This window comes from Anser brachyrhynchus (genome assembly GCF_964034855.1).
Source record: "Anser brachyrhynchus genome assembly, chromosome: 5".
Lineage (NCBI taxonomy): Eukaryota > Metazoa > Chordata > Aves > Anseriformes > Anatidae > Anser > Anser brachyrhynchus.
In genome coordinates this window covers 9,456,738-9,476,693 of record NC_137699.1, presented here as the reverse complement: position 1 = coordinate 9,476,693, position 19,956 = coordinate 9,456,738, and the positions used below count along the sequence as shown (strand labels likewise).

Sequence of the window (19,956 nt, the reverse complement as noted above, 5' to 3'; positions counted from 1 at the left end):
GCAAAACACCATGCTGAAGTGGAAGGCATGAAGCACAAGAGCTAGCGCAAAGAAACCGTGGCTTATGCTTTATCCTGTGTGCTTTTGCATTCCCTTCCCCTGCCTGTGCTCACTCCACAAATGCACTGCGAACTGTACGCAAGTTCACCACGTTACTTATTTACCAGCACGATTTTATTCAGCTCTTATCTTGTTTGTACGCAGAAAAGTACGAGAAGGAAAATACAGTTATATCGGGTCGATCCTATCACAGATTGCAGCTAAACTGTCCACTCAGAAAGACAACTCGGAGCCTACATCTGGTGCACAGTCTCGATGTCTACAACCACTTCTGTCTTTAAGTAGCTTTGCCATTAGAAAAAGAGAGAGCAGCCTGCAGTATGGACACCGGCAGGCACTGTACAGGTATTTATGGCATACGTGGTACCTGCTTGTCACCACAGCACAAAACTTGACCTGGGAGGTTACTACAGCGTAGAGTGACTCATCCAGTAACTCTCAATACCATTTATTACTACCTGGGCGGTAGTAATTATATATGGTAGCTTTCACATGTTAATTACTTCTTATGAGAACTCTTCTCATAACTCTAACTCATAAAGTTAAATTATGTGTATGTATATATAGACTTATCTACATATCTATATATAGATGCACAGCACATACACATTATTTTTCTATCTATCTTATCTCCTGGAAAATTAAATAGACCAAGAAGCAACAAACATAATCGAGTTAAATTAAACATTATTAAAATTTATGATGGTTCCTGGTCAGCTAAACACAGTTTCAAACAACTGTTGTAATATAGTAGAATTCCAATGAACTTAGTTGCAATAACTTGTTCTTTCTTCACAATACATCAAAACTTTCTTGGGAATTAGCCTGCAACATACGGACAATAGAACCATGTATCTTCAGCAATAAGTTCACTAAAACAGCCTCAGTGTTTTAGCTCCAATTTCCCTGATGCAGTAATATTTTACTGGCTCTCCTGTGAAGTGTTTTGGGGGAATACTTGGGGCATTCAAATAAATGCTTTCGCTAAATAAAAAATAAATAAATAAATAAACGTCTAGATTCAAGCATGTGTTTTTCTTCCTTGGTTTTGAACAAGATGAAGTATCTCAAGTTTTCTCAACATTGATAAACCTTGGTTCATTGAAAGACTTGGTTTAAGTTTGTTTATTTTCTGAGTTTGATTTTTTAGATCTAAATAATTGCAACATGCAAAAAACAGAGAATCTAAAAAACCTTTAGTTTCAGCATTGCTTTCAAAAGGAGATTGTATATACTGAAGTTCTTTGCTGGCAGATATGTTACTTTTCACGTGTTTGGTGCAATAATGGTGTGATCAAATACTAATGTCTTAGTATTTGGATAAATGAAAAAGTGTCAAAGGATGTGCTCAAAAGTGTTCAAGTGCAGTCAGCATGCAGATTTCTCTCTGAAATGCCTGGCACTACTTTCTCTCACTTGATTTCAGAAGTAATTATTAAAAAACATGTGAAACGCATTTTCAGACAATTGAACTTAGTTAACAGTACCCTTGCCATGATTCACTGCACAGAACGAAGAGAAATGCAAACGTACTGCGCTTTTTAATGTTCGTTTTCACACAAGCAAAGCAGAAAAAAAAATTGGCACATTTCATTTTGCCATACCCAGAAAGGAAGATGTCACCTATTAGTATCACTGAGAATTCGGTTTTTAAAGCATCTTTTAACAAATAAATTTTGCTGTTCTCCCACCCAGCCTGTATCCTTCCAAAACACAACTATTTCCTGTCTCATCATGCGGCAGCACTAATGCTCCATCATTTCAAAAGAGTTAGATGTGATGGTGGGGAGACCTGGGTATGTCAATAATAAATATTTCCCTTTTTAATCAGAATCAGAAAGTATTTTTAAGAGACTACCTATTAGCAATACTTTATTATTTTTATTTTTGCTCATATATACATACAGTGGTGAGACATGGTGGAAAAAAAGGTTTCTCTAGCAGTTACCTAGATCATTTTACCCCTAAATGCTTCACTGCATCCAAGGAGGAAAAAACGCTTGCAGTGTGCCTGTCCCTGATACAAGCATAGCAAGCTTATTTCCTCTTTCTGTCTTCTAAATGTACATTACTTACTGTACATCGTACCACATAAAAATGTTTAAAATATGTTTTACAGCCCTGAATGACAACTATCAATGCTACAATAGCCTAAGCTGACCTGAACGCTGTATAACCTGAATGCTGTACCCTTAAAATAGTTAGAAATATCTTTTTAAGCATTTCTTTACAAAAACAGTCCTAGAAACTGGCATGCTGAATGGAATACAATCCACTTAAAAACAGGAACTGGACCTAATACAAGAATTTGGCTGAGCAATCTGGGACAAAAATAAGAAAATCTTCACCTAAAATGTACTAGTTAGGAACTGAAGAACCAGATTTGTTCTGAGCTGAAGGAGAACGCGGTACCTTAGGGCTGCCCATCTGGTCTGTTACGCCTGAAAGGCAATGAATGATACACGCTCGCCTCTGAATCAAAGGAGCTAACAATCCATACTCAGACAAAAACCCAGCTGAAACTCAGTGCTAGAGAAAGATCTACACAATTTCACCAGTTAATTCCCATGAAATCTTCATCCCGAGTTTCTTGGGCATGTTTGTCCAAGCGCTAAAGCTTAAATACGTATTTCTATTCAATTTCATATAGCATTAAAGAAATTTGGTCCCTAAATGTTTCTTGTTTCAGTTCCCAAATATTTGAAACCCTACAAAAGCATCCTCTTTGTAGATGCATCAAATAAGTCAAAGGTCGAGAGTTCATCTAAAACATAAGCCAGACCAGCAGTGCTGACAACTGACACAGTGACAAGTGAAGGGACAAATACAGAAGATAAGAAGGTACAAGGTACTTGGACTCTTATTCCTGTGCATGGAAGAGGCTAAGTGCATAGTGAAGACCGCATGCTATTCGTTCCTGACATAGGGTAAGCACCATACTGGAAGATCAAAACCCTCACGTATACTGGGCCAGACACAGACAACCCTCCTCTTAACTTCCTTGAGTTTTAAATGCAGCTTCTGGGGTTTAATCTGCCCTTCCAATTTTCTCTGCTTTTGTGTTTGCTGTAAACTATTTACAAAGCTTGACAACAGGGCGAGAGAAAGCTACAAACCTACAAAGATATGCCTGTGGAACAACCGAGAATTGTGAGCAAAATATTACTACTTTCCAGGTTTGCCGTAACAGCAATTTTGAGTGTATTTTAACACAGCATTCACTAACAACAACAAAAAAATAATCAGAATTTGCACACACAAAAAAACACTTCTTACCAAAAACGTAGGTCAGAAAGTAGTGAACCTTTTATTTCCTCAGATACACAGACCAATGGAGTATCATTTCCAATTTCCATCCTAAGAACACAGTGCTAATGTATGCCAAGCAAAACCGATCTTCAGACACGTCCCCCTTATTCTCATGCTTAGATTTTCTTTGGAAAAAATTCCTTACGGTGTTTTCAACACCTGCCCCTTGCCCATCATCACACACCTTTGGAAAACAAGGTGGTGACAACTGAGAGCTTGGTTTTTAACATCCCTTGTGCTTTCTTCTGTTATCAAACAATGCTGCCATGTCTCAGCAGGACTTGCAACCCACACATTCAGAGGTCAGAAGTTAATGAAGGAAAGCAGAATCTGATAAAGAAATTACAGACCATATCAGGGCTCACACCTCAGTTGGCTCCTGACGTGGTTGCATCCTTGTCAGACTGCTATAGTGAAGTTACAGGGGCCTCTCTTTTGGCTTTAGGCTTTTAGGAAAACTTACTTAGGAAAAAATCTGGTAAAGTTCTTGCTGAATATGCTTACTTTGATACCATTCGTACCTGAGATTCAAAGGTCTGCTTTGGCATTAATAAGCATTCAAAATAAAATGATTTTTTTTTTTGACTGTATGAAGTCCTATGGGGTAAAAAAAAATAAATTGGAAATCATATTTAAGGGTGCTGCATCTCCCAGTTAAAAAATAAATAATAAACAATGCAGTACAAAGGTGAAATCAACAACACAGTACACCACAGTGTTTAGCCAAATTTCTCAGATTGTTACCCCAAAAATTCACTTGAAAGATGGAAGAAATCTGATTTTGCATCAGACATGCAGTTCTTTGGCTCAGCTGAGTATTTCCCACTCTCTCTCACCTGTGCTACAGTTTCCTTTCCACCAGCCTTGCTGTGTACCTCCTCAGCAATTCCAGCACGACATTACCTACTACATTCAGGTCTGCGCATGCCCACAAACCAGTCCTGCAATCTCAGTTCATTTTGGAAGCTCACCTGCCTACCAGTGACTCATGCAAAAAGGAATAACCAGAACTAGGAGGAGGTAGTACAGATGCAACGCTTTCATGGTTAAGCCACAGCCCCTCAGATTGTTACCACAGTCTCATGACCTGCATTAGCTTTCATTTGAAAAGGAAGGAAAGCATTTACTAGTTTCAGCAGAAGTTTGTTGTAGCTTTTGGATTAATTAATACCACCTTAACAAATCATGGTTTAAGAGGCATTGAATACTGCCTGAATGTGGTGATTGACAGTGGCCTACAACAACTCAGAAAAAGAAGAAACGTACCAAAGCGTTTGGTTTTGTAATGAAGGTCACTTAAGGGTTCACTGTTGTTTCATACGTCAGCGGCTGCAGCACTGCACTGGAAGATAGAGAATTGTTTTCTAGTCCTACTGCAGATAGCCTGCGTGATCTCAGGTCAGCCAGATAACCTCCTCACATCTCACATCCAAGCCACAAACCACTGTTTTGAGTCATTTCTGAGAGAATAAATAAACCACATTTCTCACGTTGCTCAATCTAATCTCCTTCTTTACCTCACAGCAGCCTATGTTAAAATCCAGCTCTGCTTTACACTAACTAAAAACACTCCTGGAGGCTCCAAACCACCTGGAAAACCCTTTCATGCACAAACTTTCTCAATTCACTGAGGACAACAAGCATTTAATGCTGACTTTAAACAGCCAGGGTCTTTCTCCAGTAACTTGATCAGGAACAGCCATGCTCTCAAGCGTCATTCACTGCATCTGTTTGCAGGCCCCAAACCAAAACCAGTCAGCAAGTTTTTGTTCACATCCACAGCATACCACAAACCTGATCAATTAGGAAACACATAGAGCAATTATTTAAAACTCCCACCCTTACAGATACAGATAAGGAAACCGGACTTACTTTCTGATGAAAGGAAGGCTGTGATCTCCCCAGCAACAACAGCACTGAGAGCTACAGGCAGGCCGCTGCCCGAGCCAGACATGCACATGAGGGCATTAGCACCAGGTGCCCCAGTGAATTTTCATTAGAAACTGCAGCTGTGTAGAGAGCACAGGCTTAGTTGGAAGCAAGTGGTCCTGCATACACAGAAGAGATGAGACACTAGACTTTTGTGCTTAACTTTATTTTATTCCCAGCTAAACTATTTTCTGTTAACAGATGCTCCTCCGGGTCCACTGCGTAGCGTGCCTCAGAGTGGTGACTCCAGCTGCCCACCACAATATTGTCTGTGTGCTCGCCAGCACTGGGTATAGTCCAAAGCTGCAACACAGCAAACACTCATCCTGTTTAAACTCACATGTAATCCCATTGAGATCAGCATATGAGTAAAGTCAAGCAACCACGAGAGCCCAAGATCAAAGTTAAGCCCAGCCTGAACTGCCCAGCCCACGCTGAGGCAACAGAGGCCTACTTCCAGCAGTTGCCTGCCTGCAGTTGGGGCTTTTTCTTTTTCCTTGTAGTCTGGCTTGCACTTTAACCCAGAAACTGCCCATAAAATCCAGCATGGCAATTTTGCGAAGTTCAATTGTAGCAAAAATAATAAAGGCTGCATCAGTTGGTGCAATAACAGATGTTTTTTAATGTGCCTTGAAAGCCCAGAAGGAAATAAGTGGACAGCTTCTGGGAGCGAAGACACCTCAGGAACATGAAAAATGATCACCAAGGTCATTCTTTCATAAAAAGAGGATCTGCATAGCAGAAAGAAAAAAAGTTTTAAGTGTGATGTTCTGGAACTGCTCAGAACATATTGTTTTCTCGCTGAAAAAAGTAATTGCCCAATATCTTAATTTTTGCATATATAAGGGAAGCTTTGGACAGAATTCAAAATAACTTTCGTGTTGTAGAAACAGGCTAGAAACACATAGGTCAACATCTCTCGTTAAGCCTTCCAAGTAAAACCACATGCAGATTTTAGTTTGTGTGCATTTCCTCGAGCCATTCCAAGGGAAAAAAAATTATGGGGTAAAGGGAAATTTAAAAACACAAGTCCAGCTATATAACTCCCAGAAATTATCAACTCAAATGAACTGACCGTGTCACAGAGTAACCCTCAAGAGGTGCTTAGTCACACTACTAAAGGAGATGAAACGGAAAATACAGTAGGGCTGAAGACACACAAAGAAAAATGGAGCTATATTCTGACAGACTGTGGGTCAAGAAGCAGATGAAGACACACTATACTTCACAAAGACAAATGCAGTTCTTGAATTGCTTACAGACTGATTCAGACAAACATCCACATAAGTCAATATACCAAAATCCACCCAAACTCAAATCTTGACCTCGTCTGCCCCGTCTGTTTTCCCTCTATATTGCTGAAGTGTTCAGAAGGGGCACACAGAAGTGTTCAGAAAGAAGGATATTTAACAGCAGGTTTTGAATGAGCAAGATCCTTCATAAACATGATAATATTTGAGAAATAATTTCACCAGGGAAACCAGAACATTCTGTCCTGAAAAGTCAGGACATTTCATTTTGAAAATGTTGTTTTGAATGAATTTAAATTAAAAAAAAAAATAAAAAATGGAAAGAGACTTATTTAAAGAGGTAAAAAAAAAATCCTGAAAAGACAATAAAATTTTTAGTATCAGTTTAAACAGACATTTCATTCACGAGAACTGAGGCTAAGGGATGAGACCTGGGTCTCCTGCTTTTGGGGTGCTGGCAGAGGCTCCTCCCTCTCCCAGACAGGCAGGACTGGCTGTGCCAATGCCACACACTGCAGCTGTAATGAAAAACAGGCCAAACACGCCGAATTTGAAAAGACAGACGAATACTTTTCATACCAACTTTATCTTAGGTCATGCCACTGATGTCAGTACTGAGTGCTTCAAGGACGAGGATGGTCACAGCCCCCAGTGGGCTGTCTCTGCAGAGCTGGCACAGAAGGAGCACACACCAAAGGATTTTCTGGCATACTCCTCAAATTGATGGTCTCCTTACAGAACATCAGGAGAGCTTAGCCATGCCGTAGGCAGCTGGGTGCCCCGTACAGGATCTGACTGTGTTAAGATTAGACCAGGCTAGGGCTGAAGGAAGGGCAGAAGGGTGATGGAGGACAGGAGTGCTGTCTGAAATGAGGGATCTTGTGCTATAGGTGTAGGACAAGCTGGAGCAAGAACTGTCAGGAAGTAGGACCGAGGCAAGTCCTCCGTGGTCACGGTTCAAAGCATCACTCAATAGCCCGAAACAGCCAGTGGGGTTTTCATCTGTAGCTGATGGGCAGCAGGCCAGGCTCACAGGGCAATCCTTGTGTTTAAGGAGACCAGGTGTGGTCAGGCAGTTATATCTGCCTGCCCCACTGCAGTCTAACAGGGCCTGACACTTAGTCACAGACACCAACACGCCTACACACCTCCACAGGAGCTGCCTGTGCTGCCGAGCCCATGCCGAGGCTTGAGGAAAAACCAAGCGAGCAAACAGCAAGCACAGATGTCCCCGGCCACCTGGTCTGAAGGAATCCACAGGCAAGGGATGGTGGGCTGCCTTATCCTGAGCCCTGGAAGAGTGCTAGAGGCACTCACTGCCCATGTGTCCCGTGTGGAGAGGACAAGACACGGGGTCCCTAAATGCTGTATGGGTGCTGAGGAGTGAATCTCTGAGCTTGAAATTGTGTGTTCCCAGCACACCCCACAGGGGAATATATAAAAAACCACTAACAGGAAAAAGGGGACTTTAACGGGCTGGAATAATAACTGATAAGGAAGAGGGAAGCTGTTGCAAGGAATATAGCATGATAAAAGAGGAAAGGGAAGCATTTACAGCAGAGAGAGGCCTGGAAAGCTCGGGATAAAAGCAAGCAAACCAACCTTACAGAATTGCAAACAGCCCTGAAAGTGACAATTTGGGCACAAATTCACAGAGGGACATCTGTAGGGCAGATCTTAGCAAAGCTCACCTACTTCTTAGGGCTACGCAGTCTTAAGGCATTCTCCAAAGTTCGTTTATCCAGTCAATCCAGGGAGAGCAAGCTGCAATTAAATTCCTGACAGCCAGCCCATGAAACAGGGCAAGGGGGCATGTGGAGGGCACTCAACTAGCAAGCAGGAAATGCCAAAGAAATGTCCCTGAAATAATCTTTCCCAGGCTGAGAGTTGTAAACCATGCAGCTGTGAGACCCAGATCATCACAAACATGGAACAGCTTTCTGCACTGAAGATCCTATCATCTGTATGAGACTAATTTTTTTTTTTTTAAATGTTGCTTTCATAAAATGGGCTAATAGCTCTCACAGTCCTTTAGGTTGTGGAAAACCAACATTATTGGCCCTCTGTGGCCTGAAAGGATTCAGCTGTTCTCCCCAGAGGGTACTTCAATGGTTCTGTTGCAAGCAAGTACCCTCCTCCCTTGAAATCCTTCCCTTGCAGGGCAGCAGACTGTGCTTGTACCACCTTCCTCTCCTGCTCCAGGCATGCCCTCTGTAAAGGGCAACCCAGTTTCAGAAGATCTGAGCAGCAAGTCTACTCCTTCCCTGTGCCTTGAGTAGCAAGTACACTTCTAAGTAACGTGACTTTAAGCCTCTTAGAGCAAGAAGCAGCACTGGCTCCTGGGTTAATGCCCTATTCCCTCAACAGTCAGAGGGCAGGTACCTTTCAATTCTGGAGTTTTTTGGCTCACACACAAGTGTAGTTGCTTGATTTCCTATCTGCAATGTACCTTGCTCCTTGTTCAGGATGTAAAATGAAAGGAAAGATTCATGAAAGACTCTGCAGAGACATCAGTGGAAAAACAGAGTGGAAGACAAGTACTGCTGGACATAAAACAGCACCAGAAAACCAGCTGAGGTAGCCAACGCTGAAGTCTAAAGGTGTAGCGAATAGAAAACACAGAGGAAGCAGAAAGGACAGACACTACACACAGCTTCTAAGAAAGAATCAACAGAATTTCACAATGTTGTTTACTTTATTCATTTTAAGTATGTTCTGCTCCATTTCCATGCAAGATCAGTCTTTGCCAAACCTCTGCTTCCCATGGGGCTGTCTGCTGGTTGGGTCAGTTTATTGTTCACTGAGATATTTGGGTTACCCAGAGCCAGTGGCGAGATCTGGAAACGGTCCCTTTTGTATTTAACGAAGAAATACAAAAGCTGGTGTTGATTAGCTCACATTTCTGACTGCACATTTTTATATCCAGCTTGATATGCTGGATGTTCTCAGTATGATTCATCTGGAAAAATAGCAATTTAATGTAGAAGGGCATGTTGGAGCAGGCAGAAACATTTCAGGGAAACACAGATTTAGTCAGAGGATTTAAATATCAACATACAGAAAATTATCTGTCTCTGTCTGGATGAAGAATACTTTTACAGGCTAGGACTCTTAAAAGTAGTCAAAGGGAAGTAGGCATCCAAATCCCACCAGATTTTTTCAAAGCTCTTTTTAAAATCCCATCCTGGAATGTGAATATCAGGCTAGACTAATGGATCAGATCCAAACATGCATAAGTGAGGGTAGCCTCAATGTGGAATCACGAAAAACAGGGAAAGAAAATACCTCATGAAGTCATCTGGTTTATCCCCCTGCCCCAGGCAGGATTATCTATACCTATATCATTCATGACAGATGTTTGTCTAACATGTTTTTAAAGACCTCCAAAGACGGAAACTCCAATATTTTATTATCCTGTTAGAAAGCTTTTCCCTATTGTTTAACCTGCATCTTTCTTCCTGTAGCATAAGATCACAACTTTCTATCACATAAACCATAGGCTTTTAGGAAAGACTATTTCTGTCCTTTACACAGTTTGATTCTACCTTCTGCATACTTGAGGATTATCTCTATGTTATCCAAAGGCTTCTCTTGTAAAAGCTGAGCCATGCAACTTGATTAGCTCTTACCTCCTTGGTCATATTTGAGACCTCCATAATTATACTCAACACTTCTCCTTTGAATCTTTCCAACTGGTCCACGTCCTCCCAAACTGCAACACCAGAGAAGTTCAGCCAAGGTTTCTCCAATGCTGAGAATAGCAGAAAGATGGCATATATATCAGGTATATCTCAATATATATGTGTATATTAAACAGGCTACATTGTTCTTTGTGCGTTTTGGTATTCAGTACTGCACTCCATCTTTTTTCTCCTCAACAGTATGACTTTTTTTGACTCATTCAAGTCACAGAAGAAAACCTTTCCCAATTTACAGTTCCCTCCCTCCTTCTTACATGCTGCTTATCCCAGCTGTCCATCTCATTAAGCAATTTTTCTTTTATAGGATCTCTTACTTCAAATCCTAAGTAGCAAATTCCAGTTGACTTATTATTTAAAATAGATCTAGTTCCTATGGAGCTTGCTCAACTGCCAACGTGGTGCACTGTGAACAGAACAGTTAGCAATTACAGAAAGGAACCCCTCTGTTTCCTTCCAGCCTCTACAATTTGTTTAAAAAAAAAAATAAAAAAAACACACTAGAACATAACAATAACCCTAAATAGACTATACAACATCAGCCAGTCTCAGTCGTTCATTATAATCATAACCGGCTTGTAAGGTTTCAGAGAAGGTCACGTCAGCTATTTAGGAAATCAGCATGATGTTAAACGTATGTAGTTATTATTCTTAATTGGCAAGTTTGATTATCAGCTGTAAAGACAACCTGATTTTAAGCTGAAGAAACCATGCAATGAAATTCCCCTGCTAGATAGTCTGCAAAGAGAGATGTTTTCAGCATATGCTATGTTTAAGACTGCTGTTCACATTATCATTAATCATGCATTGCAGTGGATGGTACAATGTATGCAAATCCTATATTTACAGTTCTCTGTTAATTGCATGGTGCAGACAGAGCCACCCTTCTCAGGGCTGTGAGCCTGGGATGTGTGGGCTGCAGGTTAGCACCAATAGCCTGGCCAAATCAAAACTGGATAATCTGTTGTGACTGTAATGGGTGCTGTTACATATTTAATAGCTTCAGTTACCAGAACACAACATCTCAGTTTCTGTTTATATTTCCCAGTATAGACAGCCATATATACACTTTAATTTCTAAATATACTGCATTCCCAAAACCTACTCTAAAAGAATATAGTTGTTTTAAAATCATGCTCTCAGAAACTATAAAGTATGACAAGTTTGTCTGAGAAGACTGGAGAGGGTGTCCTTTTGTATGTTCACAATAAAAACAGTCACTGTGTATGCCTGCAGAACCTCTGTCCCTTTCATGGTGGACATTTCTGGAGCTATTTAATACAGACTAATTTTTTTTTTCTTCAGTTTTTACACTACACTAATTACCAATCATGTCTGAAATACATTATTGACTTCCTCATTGGTATTTCCAGCATGCGTTCACCACAAGATCACAGACCGACATTTTTAAGGCAGTCAGACACCAAGTGCACCAGGAAACCTAGAGGAGCTGGGCCATAGGCATCCCTGCAGCTTTGGGTACACGGTGCTACTGTCCAGCTCCCACTGATGCCAACTGCTGCCCCTGGGCAGGGGCTGTGCTGAGTACACAAAGCACTGAGCAAAGGACCAGGGAGACTCCAAATCTGCACTGCAGGTCCTTTTATTGTGCATTTGGAGCTTGCAAATAAAAATGACCATGACTAGAGCTAACTGGGATGGAGTTGGACTAGCACGGACTTCCTGAATTACACTGAAGAAAGCTCAGCTCCACCTGTCACTATACACTGGTACACATATGACCCACGGGATGGCAGCGTGGCTGGTGGTGGTCAGGGCAGCTGCACTGAGGCCCAGGGGAATTGGTGGGCACAAAGGCTTTGAACGCAGCTTGCTAGAGACACCTCAGCTCTTTCCAAGCTCCTGGTCCCACGCTAGCCATCATATACCCCTGGGAGGATGGTGTCACTCGCTACCCTGGAAAAGATTCAATAACTACATAGATGAGTAAGAATTGATACTGCTGAACGTTGTGTCATTCATTGGAAATCATTCTAGCAAATGATCCCACCATCCTAGTTGCCTTGCTAGACTTCAGCAACAGAATAGAGGCTCGTGAATGTTTTTTTGTTTGTTTCTCAAGTGTGCATGTTCCCTCCCTATGAGAATATCCTCCAAGTATCTGAATCTCCGGCTGCAGAAGCTGTTATTAACTTGCAGAGACCAAGGCTTGTTATCAGGCTTAAAGCAAAAAGTACGCTCAAGTCTGTTCTAAGTCACCAAGCACATTTGTTTGCCTACTACATTTTTCAATAAAGTCCAACTGACCTCACAATGAACTGGAATTTCAGTTCAGCTGTCCATCCAATACTCAAAAGTGAAGCAGGATTTACTAAGCAGTCATGGACCCTCCCAGGCCCCTGCCCAGCAGGATGTGTGCACCGCCACTGGAGACCTTAGCAACACTCTCCAGGCAGGATTAGATAAGATGCGAGATTTTGCCTGCATGAATCAACCACCTCACCCTGTTTCTTTGTTAGTGACTTTAAGACCTTGTCTCTACTTGAAAGATATACCTGTAAAACAACAGTACACATGGGATTGAGCTTAGACCAGAGCCCAAAATGAAGTTATAACAGGAAAAACTTTTTTCTTTTTTTCCCAATGTAATCATGCTTACAAGGACAGTTACAACATCCCAAGAATTGTGTCCTATGACCAGTATAACTCAGCAAGCATTTCAGCGTAGATCAGGTCAACTGTGCACCCAAGCTGTAAAAACACAGGAAAAATCTACACAATCGTTCATTTTATTTACATTAACAGAGGCTTCAGCCCTATAGGAGAGATTCTTACCCACCAGCAAGGTCAGTGCTGATTTGTGTTGCAGACCAACTGAAAAACTAAGCCCTACTCCTTTCTACTTTGCCCTAACCATATACAATTAGGACTGAACACTGAACATTTTCCAACTCACACTTCCAAATTAGAGTTACCAGCCCCTTGAGACCCATAAAATTTTAAAATTTCAAAATACTTTTTTTTTTTCCAATAGAACTGTCATTAGGTGGTTTTCAATAGTCCAGCTATTATAATGTCTGAAGAAATGGAAAATCCCGTACTTGATTTGTACCTGATTACGTACTTCAAAATTAGAGAAGTCCTTTTGTGTGAGTGTTCAGGCCACTCATAGCAAGACAAATAAGAATAGACACTCCTATGAGTCCTTAGAGATATTTGGGGTCCATAGGTGCATATTACCTTATTTGATACTTATTAAAATGGCATCTTACAAATGACCAACTGAGTAACAGGAGCTGGAGACACGCAGGAAGCCTGCAGCTAATCAGAGCGCTAAACAACACCCTTGGAGTCAAGATGTTAAGGCTACTGGGCACTATTATTTTCTAATGAAACCAGCATTTTCCAGCTGTCTTGTATTTGTAGGTATATTGCATCAGTGTGGGTGAAACAGCAGAGCATGTGCAGTCCCTGTTGTGCGGCACAAAACTAGGAACATTTTTCCTGGTTTTATTTTGCATTGCTGTGTTCCCTTGCAAGATACGCATTGGAAATTTGAGTATTAAGATGGTTTAATTGGGGATTCGGCTTTTAAAAACAATACTCCTTGTGGATCTCTTTTTGATTCAGAAATGAAGAGCTCTAAGTCTTCAGTATGTTGCTTTTTTTTTATATATATATTTCTCTTTCCTCTAGGACAGATTTCAGGAAGCTGCTGCTGTCTTATTACAGGTTATTCCAAGCACAGTAAATGTTTGCACATCTGATCTTGACACTTTTCAGGATTTTTCAATTTACCACCAGGAGGTGCAAATGATCTTCCCAGCTGCAGCACTTTGGTGTTCATTGCAATTACCAGCTATATTCGAGGTAGAAACAGCTTTCTCTATTCTTTCACAGGATTTTTTTTCCTTATTGCTATCCTTTCACCCCTCCCTACTTGCAGGCCATGAAGGCTTTCAGAGCGCTTACCAAATGTGATTTCCTAGCCTGTTTTGGATTGAGCTTTCTCTGAGAATCAGCTCTGCATTGCTGTTGTTGCTGGCAGAAATATTTGGTAGTACTTACACGTTGGAAAAGTGCATATACCACACCATGGCAGTTAAAACAGATCATTTCTATGGGTGATTTGTTATCTCCCTTTAAACAGTGCGACTGAGCTGTACAATCAGTCCTGGCAAGAGCTGACTGCAAGCCACACAGTGAAAGCCAAGGACCCACCAAATGCCTGGGATCCACTTCTCTAATGCGTCTGCAGCCAGAGCTGGTCACAGCCTCAAAATTATCGGCAGGCAAAAAGGGAAAGAAAGCCCTGTCCTTCTCACCCCATGCAGACGTGAAACAATAAGGATGGGTGGGGTTTCTGTCCCAACTGCACGTATGTTCAAACCCATATTTAAATTTAGCCCTTGTGAGAACTGGCATCTGAACCGAACCCAAAGCTAAGAGAAGGCATTTCTTCCATGCAGGAGCAGCCAAGTATGTAAGATATAATCACAGGGTAAGGACAGGCTCTCAAGATGAGGTGGTCTCACTGGACTTCCAGTGGAGATTGCAGAATTTTTAGTCGATTTAGCTAGTTTCCACATTTCTAACTATGGAATGTCACAGTAGCAGCTCAGATCTGAATCACAGAAACTCCCTAACACTGACTTGTTTCCAAATAATTTTCCATTTATCCTTTACACATGGATGGTGATCCAGTATGACTGCAGGACCAAGCGTGCAGGGCACTCAACGCCACTAAAATAGCCAGTTCCAGCACTGTTGGGAGATACAGTATGTGCAGTGCTCATACGTGTCCCATCCCACCTGAGCAACCTGACCTCCAACCTCCTCCACCTATTTTCCCCACAGAAGTGGGCAGGGTTAGCTGGATATTGTCTCTGCCTTAGGAGTTAAGTAGCAGAGAGTTAGAAGTAGGTCACACTCCATTGTCTCCCTATGCAGCAGAGAGCACCATACCTTGTTCTTCCTGGCAGAGCTGCTGTGCCCATGCTCCCTAAAAAAGGGGCACCAGCAGGAGAGCCAAGATCTCAGGGTGTCACATACCACATGCTGCAGCCTCCAGGGTCACGTCCTGGCTTCCTCATGAGACCAGTGCTCTGTCAGCAAGAGAAGAGAGAGAGGAAAAAAGATGAGAGAAGTCAGAATCTTATAGGTAAGTCTATAGAGAACATGGTCAGGATTAGTTTGCATCAAAAGAACAGCAGTACTTTGCAGTACTGTTTTAATATTTTATTTTTTATATCATGAAATGTTATGCATGTTTTCTCTACCGTTTAGGAATTGGCCAAGTGGAACAATATTTGAAATTTCTCTCTTTCCTTGTCTATCTCGAAAATACCAAAATGAAAAATTTAGAAAAGGTTCTCAGTCCCAATGTACAGAAAACTTTGTTTGGGTTAAAACAGCATTATTAAAGGGATATTTCCACAGCAATTCAGTAGTCCACTAATGGCTATGCACCTACGAGCCTGGTCCCTACAAACAGCAACATGTATAGCCCTGTAGTTAGCTATCTGTTCTCCAGTTTTTAACTTGGCATATGCTCCATATCAAGACTTCAGGGCATAATCAACAAGAAAGTATGGATTCAGAAGAAATTCAGAAAACACTAAGGAGAAAATGAGTCCAGTGTATCTAAGCAAGGGTATCTCTAATACTTTCAACTAGCTCTACACCAAACAGCTCCTGATGACTTTCATCTCAACTACCATGCATGCTCCCCCCTTTCTTCTAAGGGTAATCTGCTGACATGCTGAAGGGCTTCTTTCCCAGACAGCAAGAAATACCCAAGTGGCCAAGGAAGGGAGAAATAGGCTCATACTGCTGCATTTTAGAGAAGGCTACAGCAGGCCCTAAACGTGGGGAAAGGGACCTGAGATACTGATTGAGGAGAAGAGGGAGGTGAAGTCAAAATGAGGTGGAAAACGAAGGATCACAGTTTGGCATTCAGAAGGAGAAAGAAGAAAGGAAAACAAAGATAGAATAGGAGAGAAGAAAATTAAAAAGTCACTCAGTCTCTCTGGACTGCAGCAGACAGGATCACTGTAGGGGGGACAAGTGAGGAGAAAAAAGGGATTGAGGGGCTCCAAGGGTGCGTGGCATGCACAGCCCACAGGCATGGCAGCAGAGGGAATGCTGAGGGTTTATTTGCTTCGCGTATGCCAATTGCCAATGCCAAGGACAAACAAGAAAATTGCACATTGACAAAAAGCTTAATTCCCTCCTCATTAGCAAGCAGAAGCACTGACACCAAAGCATGCCGCTCATTAGCTCCAGTTATTTTAACAGTAAATCTTGAGTTATCAAAAGAAAACTATGACAGCATCATTGAGCATAAAGGAATCTAAATTCACTTATTTGCACCTTCCAGCAGATTGTAAGTACAAAATTGCAGGGTACATTTTTTTCTAAACGTGACCTCTAATTGAAAAAAAAAAAAAACAACATTATTTTCTAGTGCTGAGATTATTGTCTAGTGCTCAGCTGGGAAGGAATTAAATAGGATCTGAAAAATAGTTAATTAGAAGGGCATGCTGCGGTTAGCAGTTCTGCTTCCTTTTTATCCGTTTTACAGCCATACTGTGAATCAGAAACATCAAGAACTGCTGAGAAATTTTTTGTGGAATATCTTTCACTATCTACTGAGCCATATTACGAGATCTCTCAAGTCAAAGGGATCTTTCTCATTGACTCCAACAGTAAATCACATAAACACGTTGGAGTATTTAATAAATATCCATGAGGTGCACAACACAGAAACAACACGAGCATCACTAAGTGGTAACCAAATCATTTAAACTGATATCCCTTTGCTCCTTCCTTGGTTAAAGAGGCTTGTGAAAGCTCCCTAGTCAAAAGGCACAGAAGCAATACAGCAATAGAGGAAGGTAACAAAAACAAAACACACACCCCTGGCTGACCCACAGCTAGACCAGCCATAGTAATGGAAGTGCTACAGCTAAAACAGAGGTGATTAATTTCTACCTGGCCAGACGTCTGTCCGAGAATGCACCACTTACGAGTACTCATCCTTTTGCATTAGTGTAATAGTGTCTCAAAAGTGAGCTAAATGCTTCTGATCATAAATTTCCAGATCTATGTTTGGATTACAGGAATATCAGGAGTAATTATAGAGAATTATCTCTAGCAAGAATTTTGATGGTCAGTTAGGATAAATACAGCACAAATTACAATTTTTATATATTGGAAGAATGAAACAATATCAAGCTTCAGCTTTTTAATTCTAGGATAGACTTACTGAATTGCCCAGCTCCATGTCATACCCAAAGACTTTCTAAGCATCACAAAAAGAAACATGCACTCATAACATGAGCCAGGGCTAAGCCTCACCTCAGCCCAGAAGAAATCAACCTGAAGGTGCCTGTTGGGTCCTTTTCACCTGCATTCTAACCCTAAGATGGACCTGTGCCGGCAGCTGAGCTGAGCAAGCACACCTACCCCAAAGGCCATATGTAACCCTGGCAGCATTTAAAATACTGGTTTACCTGCAAGGGAAGCTCTTCTCCAGAACCAGAAACCAAACAAAACCTTGGGAACATGACACCCGTGTATTCTGGGACAAGACAGCAGCAAGGTATTACTTGAACCAGTTGTAACTTTTCAGATGAAGTTAGAAAATATCTATTTTTTAAATATTGCTCTGGAAATAAATAAATGTTTAAAGAAGTTGGTGACCATAACGATAGCTGAATTTCGAAAAACAGAATAGAACACAATAGAGAGCATTTGGCTCTTTTCACAACAAACAGCATGTTTCTAATCATCAGCAACAAAGTCAAGCTAAATATTTCAAACCACAACACCAAAGACAATAAAACTGTACATGCTGATGTGCAGCAGACTGTATTGCTGTATGCCCACCTCATCTGCTGTCATGCCAATTTTCTTACTTGTTACCAGCTTCTTTTGCTTGTTTGCAATTTTTCTTTGAAATACCTTATTTTTAAAAATCACCCGGCAACTCGTATTTAGCTAACCGTTCAGATTTCCTAAGAAACTTTGTTCTCTTTTGAGAACTTAGTGAAATAACCAGTTATTTTAGAGTGTTTAACACCAACAAGCATCACTGAAGCATCACTGGGGAAAATCAATTTGAAAACTTTGTACCCAGCTGGCTTTCCTAAAGAGGCAGTTTAGTATTTGGTGGCATTCCCACTCCCCTACTCTTTTTGTAGTACAAAACTAGAGAGGATCGTGATGAATACCAGTTGCTGGCTGTATCATGCCTGCCTCTTTTTCTCCTTAAGGAAAGAAGTAGACTGGAGAACACGAAATACAAAGTTGCTGCTGTCTGACAGGCTGACAGTCTGTCTGCCTACAAAGCTAGTAATTCATGCAGCGTGTGCATGATGCAACATTAGCGACTTTTGCTTTTAGTATGCAGTTAGCATGCAGTTTGCTTTAGTATGCAGCTATAGATAGTCAAGTGCAGAATGAATGCATGGGAGATTCCGATCGATGGCTGGCACAGACTCATCTTGTTAGGTCTCATTAGCGAAGGCCATAAAAACAGCAACAAGTGAAAACGAGTCAGAATGAAAATGTATTAGAGCCTGCCATATTTTCAGTGCTCAACTCAATGATTTTCCACTTACGCCAGGGAGGAGACTCTGCAGATGAGGCCTCTGGAGGCCACTCAGAAATTATTCCTGGCTCTTCCCCAAACTCCCTGTGTGATCTTGTCTAAGCTAGTTTATTCTTCCATACCTCAACCTTCTGTGTAGCTGTAAAATGCACCCTAAGTCTCTCTTGGCAAAACAAAAGTACAGCGCTTAGGTAGGATTAACCAACTGCACAAATTCAAAATACAGAGTGATTAGCTAGGGTTAGACCTGTTATTTTTCGTAACAGGTCTTGGAGGTTACAATGGATCACCAGCTGAGCATGAATCAACCATGTAATCTGTTCTGAAAAAAAACTAACACCTCACTGGGACACAAACTGGAGCAGAGAATACAGATCACGCAGGAATCCTTCATCTGCCAGTATACCCCAGCTGAAGATCTGTCTTCCCGTTTTAGATGCATTTTAGGGAAGATGAACCAGTAGAAAGACTTTTAAGCAAGATGAGAGAGGGAGACCAGAGGCCCAGAACAGCTGACCTATAAGAGCCTGAATTAATTGCTGTCATCTAGCCAAAAAGAAAAAGCAAGCTGAGGAAAGGAGGACTAAAATAACAGCGCTCCAGGTTGTTGCAAGACAGAGCAAATCTCCTTTCTAGTATCTTTGGTGGTTAGGAAAAGAAATAAAGAGCTTCGACTGCAGTGAGAGAAATTTATGTTAAACATGATGGAAAAAAATTCTGTGACAGGAAGGGTGGTAAAGCACCAGAATAAATTGCCCTGGGAAGCTGTGGAGTGTCCATCTTTGGAGGCCTTTAAGAACGACTTATACAAACATCTTTTAGGAATAACACAGGGATAGTTAATCTTGCCTTGGGGCAGCATGATAAACTCTGATCTTTCAAAATCCATTCAGCCTGTTATTCTGTGATAATATCTGTGCAGCTGTCCTGTGTTTGTACAGTACCTAGCCCTTTTCTTTCTTCCTGAAAGACAAACAGTAATTACTAATTAGCTTTATAATCATTATATTTCAAACCATAGTTTTATGCAACTTACACAAACTATAGCTTCACTTTAAACAAAAAAAATATGTTCTCCCATTTCCCTACTGAGCTATACTATGTTAAGAATAATCGTTTATTTTTCAATGCCATA

At 41.2% G+C, this 19,956-nt stretch overlaps 1 protein-coding gene across 2 annotated transcripts in view; it reads right to left on the bottom strand.

Moving 5' to 3' along the window:
* LOC308195531 (uncharacterized protein) overlaps nt 1-19,956 on the bottom strand; it is a 58,806-nt gene that overhangs the window by 27,779 nt on the left and 11,071 nt on the right. Inside the window, exons 2-5 of one of the 2 annotated variants that reach the window (XM_080593130.1) lie at nt 15,260-15,312; nt 10,178-10,299; nt 5,242-6,029; nt 4,636-4,711 (exon numbers count right to left, since the gene is read on the bottom strand). In XM_080593130.1, the coding sequence (XP_080449256.1) occupies nt 6,007-6,029; nt 10,178-10,299; nt 15,260-15,312 (198 nt within the window). In that variant the 3' untranslated portion in view covers nt 4,636-4,711; nt 5,242-6,006. The remainder of the gene's footprint in view (nt 1-4,635; nt 4,712-5,241; nt 6,030-10,177; nt 10,300-15,259; nt 15,313-19,956) is intronic. The other variant, XM_080593131.1, reaches the window with a different exon arrangement.